Consider the following 12,551-nt stretch of genomic DNA (forward strand, 5'->3'; position numbering starts at 1 on the left):
AGAAGACATCTTGTCTGACTGGGATGGGGCTGAGAAGAGGGAGAGGGAGAGAGAAGACATCTTGTCTGACAGGGATGGGGCTGAGAAGAGGGAGGGGGAGAGAGAAGACATCTTGTCTGACAGGGATGGGGCTGAGAAGAGGGAGGGGGAGAGAGAAGACATGTTGTCTGACAGGGATGGGGCTGAGAAGAGGGAGGGGGAGAGAGGAGACATCTTGTCTGACAGGGATGGGGCTGAGAAGAGGGAGGGGGAGAGAGAAGACATCTTGTCTGACAGGGATGGGGCTGAGAAGAGGGAGGGGGAGAGAGAAGATATATTGTCTGACAGGGATGGGGCTGGGAAGAGGGAGGGGGAGAGAGAAGACATCTTGTCTGACAGGGATGGGGCTGAGAAGAGGGAGGGGGAGAGAGGAGACATCTTGTCTGACAGGGATGGGGCTGAGAAGAGAGAGGGGGAGAGAGAAGACATCTTGTCTGACAGGGATAGGGCTGAGAAGAGGGAGGGGGAGAGAGAAGACATCTTGTCTGACAGGGATGGGGCTGAGAAGAGGGAGGGGGAGAGAGAAGACATCTTGTCTGACAGGGATGGGGCTGAGAAGAGGGAGGGGGAGAGAGAAGACATCTTGTCTGACAGGGATGGGGCTGAGAAGAGGGAGGGGGAGAGAGAAGACATCTTGTCTGACAGGGATGGGGCTGAGAAGAGAGGGAGGGGGAGAGAGGAGACATCTTGTCTGACAGGGATGGGGCTGAGAAGAGGGAGGGGGGAGAGAGGAGTGAGGGAAGGCCATGAAAGGTCAGTAAGACAGACTTAGTGACTGGCGGTGTAGTGGGTGAACTCCGGTTGCCGTTGTAAGTTATTTCAAACAAGTGGAGGCTGACCAGAGAAACATGGAGGTGTGGAGGCAAAACAGAGGAAAATAGAGGTGTGGAGTCTGAACAGAGGAACATGGAGGTGTGGAGGCTGAACAGAGGAACATGGAGGTGTGGAGGTTGAACAGAGGAACATGGAGGTGTGGAGGCTGAACAGAGGAACATGGAGGTGTGGAGGCTGAACAGAGGAACATGGAGTTGTGAAGGCAAAACAGAGGAACATGGATGTGTGGAGTTGTGGAGGCTGAACAGAGGAACATGGAGGTGTGGAGGAAAACAGAGGAACATGGAGGTGTGGAGGCTGAACAGAGACGTAATCATTATGTTTGTAACCTTCTCCAGAGACTAGCATACTGTACTAATTACAACAAATGCCCTATATACAGTACTAGTCAAAGGTTTGGACACACCTACTCCTTGCAGAATAATAGTGAAGACATCAAAAATATAAAATAAAAAAAACACATATTTAATCATGTCATAGCCAAAAAAGTGTTATATATTTGATATTTGATATTCTTCAAAGTATTCACCCTTTTCCTAAATGACAGCTTTGCACACGCTTGGTATTCTCTCAACCAGCTTCAGGAGGTAGTCATCTGGAATGCATTTCAATTAACAGGTGTTCCTTGTTAGAAGTGTATTTGTGGAATGTCTTTCCTTCTTAATGTGTTTGGGCCAATCAGTGGTGTTGTGACAAGGTAGGGTTGGTATATAGAAGATAGCCCTATTTGGTAAAAGACCAAATCCATACTTTGGAAAGAACAGCTTAAATAAACAAAGAGAAATGACAGTCAATTAATACTTAAGACATGAAGGTCAGTCAACGCGGGAAAGTTCAAGAACTTTGAACGTTTCTTCAAGTACGGCCGCAAAAACAATCAAGCGCTACGATGAAACTGTCTCTCATGAGGACCGCCACAGGGAAGGAAGACCCAGAGTTACCACTGCTTCAGAGAATAAGTTCATTAGAATTAACTGCACCTTAAATGGAGATTTGCTTATGCCAAGAAACACGAGCAATGGACATTAGACTGGTGGAAATCTGTCCTTTGGTCTGATGAGTCCAAATTTGAGATTTTTGGTTCCAACCACCGTCTCTTTGTGAGAGGCAGAATATATGAATTGATGATCTCCGCATTTGCAGTTCCCACCGTGAAGCATGGAGGAGGAGGTGTGATGGTGTGGGAGTACTTTTCTGGTGACACTCTCAGTGATTTATTTAGAATTCAAAGCACACTTAACTAGCATGGCTACCACAGCATTCTGCAACGATACGCCATCCTATCTGGTTCGCACTTAGTGGGTCTATCATTTGTTTTTCAACAGGACAATGACCCAACACACCTCCAGGCTGTGTAAGGACTATTTGACCAAGAAGGAGAGTGATGGAGTGCTGCATCAGATGACCTGGCCTCCACAATTACCCGACTTCAACCCAATTGAGATGGTTTGGGATGAGTTGGACTGCAGAGCGAAGGAAAAGCAGCCAACATGTGCTCAGCATACAGTATGTGGGAACTCCTTTAAGACTGCTGGAAAAGAATCCGGTTGAGAGAATGCCAAGAGTGTGTAAAGCTGTCGTAAAGGCAGAAGAATCTCAAAGAATCTCAAATTACTCAAGTATATTTTCATTTGTTTACACTTTTTTGGTTAGTGTGTGTTTTGGGTGTGTTTCATAGTTTTGATGTCTTCACTATTATTCTACAATGTAGAAAATAGTAAAAAAATAAAGAGAAACCCTTGAATGAGTAGGTGTGTCCAAACTTTTGACTGGTACTGTATATATTTATATATTCCTATATTTGTATATATATATATATACAGTACCAGTCAAAAGTTCCTTAATTTTCTTTACTCTCCGACATGATACGTTCTGTGTTTGTGTATGGAAATACATGTTACTGTTTCGTTGTAAATTGAAAGGACTGCCCCTCCCTCCCCACGCATGCACACATTTCATTTACCATTCATAACAACAAACACTTAACTACAGCTTTGATCTTAACTGTTGGGAACACTTTTTCTGTTTATTCAATCATATCACTCTTAAAAGCTAGGTCAGGAAGAGAGAGGAATATCCCATTCAAAGTCCCCAAGAGCGTGATTTAAAATAAAATTACTTCAGAGTACATTGCTTTTAATAATGAAGTTCAGAACAGAAGAAATGGGGTTCAATGCGAGGTTGAATTTAGGTTCATTCATAAACTCCCTGTTGAGGCGGAGCAGAGAGTACGACTCTAGTGACTGTGATAAGGACAGCACAGATCGAGAGTGAAACAGAAGTCACTGTGATAAGGACAGCACAGAGGGAGAGTGAAACAGAAGTCACTGTGATAAGGACAGCACAGAGGGAGAGTGAAACAGAAGTCATTGTGATAAGGACAGCACAGAGGGAGAGTGAAACAGAAGTCACTGTGATAAGGACAGCATAGATCGAGAGTGAAACAGAAGTCACTGTGATAAGGACAGCACAGAGGGAGAGTGAAACAGAAGTCACTGTGATAAGGACAGCACAGAGGGAGAGTGAAACAGAAGTCACTGTGATAAGGACAGCACAGAGGGAGAGTGAAACAGAAGTCACTGTGATAAGGACAGCACAGAGGGAGAGTGAAACAGAAGTCACTGTGATAAGGACAGCACAGAGGGAGAGTGAAACAGAAGTCACTGTGATCAGGACAGCACAGAGGGAGAGTGAAACAGAAGTCACTGTGATCAGGACAGCACAGAGGGAGAGTGAAACAGAAGTCACTGTGATCATCTAATTGTGACACTCACTCCTACATCAGTATACACAGAATAATACAGTATCAGTCATCAGACTGTTTACCTTTACAACATGACTGTCCTTAGAGATCTTCATTATTCTCTATGTTTGTTTAGGTCAGGGTGTGACTCGGGTGGGAAAGTCTATGTTTTCTATTTCTTTGTTGTTTTTGCCTAGTGTGGTTCCCAACCAGAGGCAGCTGTCTATTGTTGTCTCTGATTGGGGATCATATAGAAGTTGTCATTTTCCTTTTGGGTTTTGTGGGATCTTGTTTTGTGTTTAGTTTCTGAGCCTGACAGAACTGTGCACTTTCGTTTTCACTTTTGTTATTTTGTTTGAGTGTTTTTTGAAAATAAAAATCATGAACACTTTCATTAGGGCTTTGAGTACAATGATGATAAATAACTAATATTTTTTTTTTTTTAGGATTCATTTTCTAAATGTTGAACAATATACTGTCTTCCTTAATAACTGCAACCACATACAATTGTTCACAATATTTCCGTAGTCACTAGAATATTCAACATAATACTTTCGAATTAGCTAGAATTGACTGAAATTCAATCACTAAAATGTATTCAAATGGTTTGAAGAGAAAGGCGTGCTCCTTTAATAATATGCAGGCAATGGTGAGTGGATGTCTCTGGTGATGAACTTTCACCTTATTGGAGAGCACCAGAGGAGGTTGTCCCAGCCAATTACCCACTAGGGTTTGAGGGCTACTTTGACGGTCCAGATACACCATAGCCCCTCCCTGGCTTCATTTCCCATATTCTGGGTGGGTTCACGGCGAGACCTTTAACCTCATTTCAGGCAGCAATAAGATGAGAGTGTTAAACTGAGTTAAACCAACACGGTAGAACTGAGATGATGTCGTTGTCTCCCAGTTCCTTTTGGAGCTGTTAAAAAGGAAGGCATACGGCAGTGTCTGAGAGTCTAAATGCTACACTTACTGTCGTTACTACGGGAAAAATATATGCACGCCTAACTGTAAGTCACTTTGGATCAAAGAGGCTAAATGACATATAACTACATCATCACTACTCTCCTCAGTATTACACTGTCAGTCAAGTGCATGATTGCACCCTCGCATAGTGTTCATACATGTTATTCACTATCTGTTACACAGTAATGTTGATGCCTCAGCAGCTCACCTCAATGCACTTTTTACTGTATCACAAAATACCAGTACAAAGATCGATCCTGAGGGAATCTGCAAACTACTTCTACTATTGACGCAGTACATGAATGTGTTTGGCCCCTCCATTGAGAAGGTGCTGTGTGTTGCTGAAAGGCCGGAACATTAAGAGAGGTACTCACACGGGTAAGAGCACCTCATCAAATGGGATTGTTGGTTTTAGAGACGATATTCAGTTATTTTCCTGGGCTAGAGTAGAGGTACTCCATGTAAACGCCACAATTAGAGGTATGGGACAGACTGCCACACAGGGAGATAGGGGGATGGAAAGACGGGAGGGGCGAGGAGAGAGGGGGAAATGAATGGGAGTGGATTGGAAAAGGCTTTCTCACAGTACCCCCCCTCTATCTCCATTAAAGCCTGTGTGTGTTCCTCTGTGACCTGCTACCTTGCTCCTGACACCTCTCTCATGCTGGCCAGCTGTGGAGGGGTCTGCATGCAGTGTGGGTGAGGACCCTTAAAGGAGCTCTTAAAGGGGCTTTGTCTCTGAGAGTGTGTGTGTGGGGCCACCAGGCAGACCCAAAGTGTGAAATCAAAGCTCATGAGCCCTTCCATTCCATTGGGAACAACACACACACACACGCACACGCACACGCCCACTCACACACACACACACACACACACACACACACACACACACACACACACACACACACACACACACACACACACACACACACACACACACACACACACACACACACAGCCTGGCAAGGCTAATGGGTCAGTGTGGTGGACCGGGCCATCTGAGTGGGTTGGAAATAAAGGATGGACCAAACCATCGGACAGATGGGGTGATTGATGGGCTGAACAGTCTGTGAAGGTGGGATTAGTGGAGGGAAGGGACCACTTTAAAAGTTAGGGGTGCTATTGCGAAGTTGAGGGTGGAGAGGGCAACCGAACAGTGAGAGCGAGAGAGAGAAAGAGAGAGAGAGAGAGAGAGAGAGAGAGAGAGAGAGAGAGAGAGAGAGAGAGAGAGAGAAAGACTCAAAATGGTGATACTTGACAGTGTCTAGCTCTCACACCAACAATGCTACCAGAGGCCCCTGCATGGAAAAAGAGGACCCACAACTTCACTCAAATGACATTTCAGGCTATGCACTTCTGTTGAACTAATTGGTTCGATGGCTAGCCTATGCACTTCACTTTCGCAGTCCATATTTTTCCATCACAACACTTGTAACTCTTGTTGCAACCCAGATGGAGGAATGACAAGACAGCGAGGCAAAGATGTTGTTGCTTAAGTTCTGGTCTGAAAGTGACCTGAATACTTTACTGTAGAGTAGCTACAGCAAACCCCAGACTGAGCTATGAGTACTGTATTGAGGTCAGCAGGGATTTCCATTTGTTTCTCCGGTAATAAACAAAGGCAGAGCCATTAGGCCTTGCTCCAACCAGGAAATGAAAGACTACGGCAGCTCTATCTGCTCATGTGTGTGAGTCCTCTCCCCTGAGTGAGGCCAAACTAACTCAGTCCCACTTCTTTTCCATTAGATAACACACACTGTGAAAAAGTAAAGTAGTTCTCTCTACTGTAAACCTCATTAAAAGTAAGAAGTAATGGAGAAACAAGGATGCAAGAGAAACGTTTCTCCCCTAGATTCATTTCAATCTCCCCAAAATAAATGTGGTTCTAAATGAGATGTTCTGTAATCTAGATACGATCTCTAAAGGTTCTTATTGGCCATTGTCAATGACACCAAATTGATAGATTGATGTTTTATTATACATTAGGCATGGGAAGAATACATTTTGTGGAAACATACAGACAAGCGGGAGTGCCGTTTAGCAACAGATAACAGAAGTTATCCGCTCTTCATAGCAGAGAAGAAGATTTTAATGTCATTTGAAGAGGTTTTAGTTGACTTACCTGTGACGTCTGCTGCCATCAGCCCCTCTGATCTGATGACCTTAACCTGGACCACTCCCACATCCTTCAGGTTGTGGAACGACCTCAGCACACTCTGCAGGTTAGAGGTCAGAGGTCAGGGGTGATGGGTACATTGAGTACATTAAGCTGTGGGAAACAGTTCAGGACAGTTCAATTTACCACTGACATCCAAACGGTCACATTAAGTGAAGTCGAATGGGCAAAATGTATTTTCATTGCCTGCCAGTCAACGATCTTCCCTTCTCTCTCTTTTCTTTAGTTTAACACACAGGCACTATGTTCAGAAGAATGCCATTACCTTTTCTGTTTTGTGTGAACGAGTGGGGAGGGGGGGAGAGAGTGGGAGAGAGAGAGAGAGAGAGAGAGAGAGAGAGAGAGAGAGAGGGAGAGAGAGAGAGAGAGAGAGAGAGAGAGAGAGAGAGAGAGAGAGAGAGAGAAAGAGCTAGAGAAAGACAGGGAGCGAGAGAGTAAAACACACGCCATTTACTGATAGATGTCATATAGAGAAATTGCAGAGCTCAGACACTTCCCACTTCCACTGAGGCATGACTGGGATTCAGGCAGTGATGTGATAGTTACTGGGCACCATCACATATTTACTGGTCATACTGGTGTACACACACACACACACACACACACACACACACACACACCACTCTCTACAGGGTACAGTGATCGTCTCTCGACTGTATGATGATGAAACCAGCCCAGTCTGCTGTGACTTTTTCTATCACTCAATGAAAACACACATCTCCATGTTAGCGGCAGCCTCATTGTCCCTTCACAGAGGTCAGATAGGACACAGGACAAGCCTGGCAGTGTAAATGTATGGACAAGTCTAGCAGATAAAGGAAAGAGCTGAGGAGGTGCAATCACACACACACACACACACACACACACACACACACACACACACACACACACACACACACACACACACACACACACACACACACACACACACACACACACACACACACAGCCCTGCACTGAGAGCCATGCTGGCGTGTCTTAAAAGCAGAGAAAACACACTTCACTTCAATTTATTTCTCTCTCTGGCAATAACCCCCTTACATACCCAGAGGAGTAATTATAATTTACATTTCAGAGTCAGGGCCAGGCTACAGACTTCATTTATTATAAACTCTGTCAGCCTCTGCCTGTTTCCAGCGATATTATTGTTGAAATGCCTTAGAATGAAGATGAGAGGAGAGGAAGGAGAAGGGGAGAAAAACCTTTCCACATAAGTTTAATACATGATTTCTCTGAAGATATGACAGCTTATTATTTGTGATTATTGAGGACGGCCTAAAAAAAAAAAAAGAGAGAGAGAGAGAGAGAGAGAGAGAGAGAGAGAGAGAGAGAGAGAGAAAAAACATGGCTGATTTGTGAAGCCGGAACATTTCCATAGCAGAGGAATTTCTGATTTGCAGGGCTGCCTTTTCAGGCCCTCTCAATAGACAGGCAGATAGATTGAAAAGCTCAGGAGATGAGGCCTCTTTATTTTTTTAATGAAAGGCTGTAGAATATATTTTCCCACCCTCCAATACATCCTCCCCACCTCTCACCCCCCACCTCCTATCCTCCCCCACCTCCCATCCTCCCCCACCTCCTATCCTCCCCCACCTCTCATCCTCCCCCACCTCCCATCCTCCCCCACCTCCCATCCTCCCCCACCTCCCAACCTCCCCCACCTCTCATCCTCCCACAGCTCCCATCCTCCCCACCTCCCATCCTCCCCCACCTCCCATCCTCCCCCAACTCCCATCCTCCCTCACCTCCCATGCTCCCCCACCGCCCATCCTTCCCCACCTCCCATCCTCAACCCCCTCCCATCCTACCCCACATCCTTCCTCCCATCCTCCCCCACATCCCTTCTCCCATCCTCCCATCCTCCCCCACCTCCCATCCTCCCAGCTACCAACCTCCCCACGTCCCATCCTCCCCACCTCCCATCCTCCCATTCTTCCCCACCTCCCATCCTCCCAGCTACCAAGCTGAGGAGGCTCGCTCACTCTGGGTTCAGCCTAGCCCCATTACTGTTGAAGAGGATCCACCCCCCCATCCACCACCCCCTACCCGCCAGCAGGGACTAGGGATCGGGAGGTGGGGGGGTGCATGTGGCGAGAAAGGGGGGTTGGTTATATGGCGGGGCCCCAGCTTGATTGACACCTTGTCACCGTGACGTCTTATTCCATCTCTGTTGTGGAGAAAATGAATGTCAGCGCGCCGGGCCTTATGACTCGCTGTCATCTTGGAGGTGCCTCACCTTTTATCAACACTCCAAATAACATTTCATCCCCACCGACTGCCGGCTGGACAATCCGATCAGGGGACATTCAATCGGATGACTGTGAAATGTCATAATAAAAATGGAATGCTAAGAGCTTCCTCCTCCTCCTCTCTCTTCCCTTTCTCTACCTCTTCTTCTCTGTGTGGGTTGAGGCTCTGAGTTATGGGGGTGTATGGGGTTGTTATGGGGGAGTATGGGGTTGTTATGGGGGTGTATGGAGTTGTTATGGGGGTGTTATAAGGTATAGGAGCTGGTGGAGTGGAGTGGCAGCACTTGAGGAGAGGTCAGTGTGTCCCCCTCCACAGGTCCATTAAGACACATCAGTCCAGGTCCTTCTTGGCAATTAGTATGTATACATCCCACCTGCTCTGCTCCCCTCCCCTCGCCTCCATACAGCTAATATAAACAATACACTGCAAAGCAGCGCCATTACTGGGCGGAACACTAGTAAATCAACACTTCTCTGTTAGGTGCTTAACAAGACACACATACATAGAATGTCACGTTCATACAGACGGGGACAGAAATGTGGAATCCTTATCATAAAAAACTGAATGTAACTCAGTGAACGAGAGAGAATCTGTACAGGGTTGGGAAAAACTATGAGACTTTTAAACTGAAAGAAACCAACACAAGCACTGCACATACAACTTCCCACAGTAAACTCTCCTGTAAGAGAGACACATCTCACAGCTAGAGACACCAGTCCTCCAGCATCTCACAGCTAGACAGACACCAGTCCTCCAGCATCTCGCAGCTAGAGAGACACCAGTCCTCCAGCACCTCACAGCTAGAGAGACACCAGTCCTCCAGCATCTCACAGCTAGAGAGACACCAGTCCTCCAGCATCTCACAGCTAGAGAGACACCAGTCCTCCAGCATCTCACAGCTAGAGACACCAGTCCTCCAGCATCTCAAAGCTAGAGAGACACCAGTCCTCCAGCATCTCACAGCTAGAGAGACACCAGTCCTCCAGCATCTCGCAGCTAGAGAGACACCAGTCCTCCAGCATCTCGCAGCTAGAGAGACACCAGTCCTCCAGTATCTCACAGCTAGAGAGACACCAGTCCTCCAGCATCTCACAGCTAGAGAGACACCAGTCCTCCAGCATCTCACAGCTAGAGAGACACCAGTCCTCCAGCATCTCGCAGCTAGAGAGACACCAGTCATCCAGCACCTCACAGCTAGAGAGACACCAGTCCTCCAGCACCTCACAGCTAGAGACACCAGTCCTCCAGTATCTCACAGCTAGAGAGACACCAGTCCTCCAGCACCTCACAGCTAGAGGCACCAGTCCTCCAGCACCTCACAGCTAGAGACACCAGTCCTCCAGCACCTCACAGCTAGAGACACCAGTCCTCTAGCATCTCACCGCTAGGGACACCAGTCCTCCAACACCTCACAGCTGGAGACACCAGTCCTCCAGCACCTCACAGCTAGAGACACCAGTCCTCCAGCACCTCACAGCTAGAGACACCAGTCCTCCAGCACCTCACAGCTAGAGACACCAGTCCTCCAGCACCTCACAGCTAGAGACACCAGTCCTCCAGCACCTCACAGCTAGAGACACCAGTCCTCCAGCACCTCACAGCTAGAGACACCAGTCCTCCAGCACCTCACAGCTAGAGACACCAGTCCTCCAGCACCTCACAGCTAGAGAGACACCGGTCCTCCAGTCTGTTCGTAATTAACAACCACAATAGACAGAATAGCATCCAAACCTATTCCAGGGGGGAATAACAGCTATAAGCCCACCCGCGTGGCTCTTCATCAAACAGACCAAAGCCTAGGGCCAGACTATAATGGAGACACACACATTACAATAAGCCATATAGGATGAGAAAAGGGACTTGGAGAAACCCAGCGTCTCCAGAGTCCACTCTCAGGTGTGTATTATCAGTTCTCTTCAATGGGGGCAGATTAATGGGAGGGAAACGCCTGCATTGTAGGCTGACCTCGGAAAGCACTTTAAACGGGCTAATGTCTTCTTCCTTCTGCTGCCTCACCATTTACACAGGGACTTACCGTGGAGGGAGGAGGGTCTTGTCAGGCAGCCAGCTGAAAGCTGAAAGTCATCTGATATGACTGGGCTGTGTTAATGATGTTGGGCCGGGCCAGTAGTGAGAAGTCAGGGACAGGTCGTTCCTCGACCATACGTTTTTAAGGAGCAATCTTCTTTGCTTCAAAGCCCAGGCGCTATGACGATGATAATGCATGGCACTTGAAACCCTCACCAACCCCCTTCCCTAAATAGCTTACTGGTTGGTTGGTTGGTTGGTTGATAGGGGGTGGGAGGTGGGGGTGAAGGCTAGGTGGTGTGTTAGGGAGGTTGCAGTGATTAGTACTAGTAGGTGTTTTGTACTGCTGTCTGCTAGACAGCTGATTCCAAACTGATGATATCAGGGAATACATTCGCCCGAGCAATGCTTCACACACATACACACACACATATTCATGAACACATGCACAGACACACTGAGACACACATACAGACGTGCACGCACAGGGGCGTGCACACACACACACACTCGGACTAATTTGCTTTGGGTATTGTACAGCATTAGTACCAGCACTTGCTGTTATCTGTGTGTCTTGATAAGGTACATCTGTATTAAATTCTCTCATTAAAAGGGCATCAGTCAGGAGAAAAGGAATATGCTAATGGGGGCAGTCCTCTTCAAACCCAACCACACTGTCCCCCTCCAGCTGAAGAACCTACACAGAGAGCAGAACCTACACAGAGAGACGAAGAGCAGAACCTACACAGAGAGACGAAGAGCAGAACCTACACAGAAAGACGAAGAGCAGAACCTACACAGAGAGAAGAAAGAGCAGAATCTACACAGATAGACGAAGAGCAGAACCTACACAGAGAGACAAATAGCAGAACCTACACAGAGAGACAGAGATCAGAACCAACACAGAGAGACAGAGAGCAGAACCTACACAGAGAGACAGAGAGCAGAACCTACACAGAGAGACAGAAAGCAGAATCTACACAGAGAGACGAAGAGCAGAACCTACACAGAGAGACAAATAGCAGAACCTACACAGAGAGACAGAGATCAGAACCAACACAGAGAGACAGAGAGCAGAACCTACACAGAGAGACAGAAAGCAGAACCTACACAGAGAGACGAAGAGCAGAACCTACACAGAGAGACAGAGAGCAAGCATGAAAACGAGGGAAAGAAAAGATGGGGGAAAATGTCTCTTGTTTAACGCACAGAAAATCAGGGGCTCTGGAGTTGTAAAAGGTGAAATAGCTTTTTCTTTTCATTTTGCATGCCTACCCTGCCAGCACAACCCTCACCCCTTACTTCTCACTATTACTATTACACACACACACACACACACACACACACACACACACACACACACACACACACACACACACACACACACACACACACACACACACACACACACACACACACACACCTCCCGGCCCTAGCTCAAAGTGAGTGAAGGAAGAGAGGCAAGCCCGCCATCTGTCTAGGTCCTAGAGCTCCCCCCGTTGAGCGTAGGATGCC

The 12,551-nt window shown here is 47.0% G+C and overlaps 1 protein-coding gene across 3 annotated transcripts in view; it reads right to left on the reverse strand.

The window, feature by feature from the left end:
* The window catches only part of LOC115116358 (multiple C2 and transmembrane domain-containing protein 1-like), a 255,296-nt gene that overhangs the window by 108,363 nt on the left and 134,382 nt on the right, over nt 1-12,551 (reverse strand). For all 3 annotated transcript variants that reach the window (XM_065011417.1, XM_065011418.1, XM_065011416.1), the window contains exon 9: nt 6,705-6,798. In XM_065011417.1, the coding sequence (XP_064867489.1) occupies nt 6,705-6,798 (94 nt within the window). The remainder of the gene's footprint in view (nt 1-6,704; nt 6,799-12,551) is intronic.

This window comes from Oncorhynchus nerka, linkage group LG27 (genome assembly GCF_034236695.1).
Source record: "Oncorhynchus nerka isolate Pitt River linkage group LG27, Oner_Uvic_2.0, whole genome shotgun sequence".
NCBI lineage: Eukaryota > Metazoa > Chordata > Actinopteri > Salmoniformes > Salmonidae > Oncorhynchus > Oncorhynchus nerka.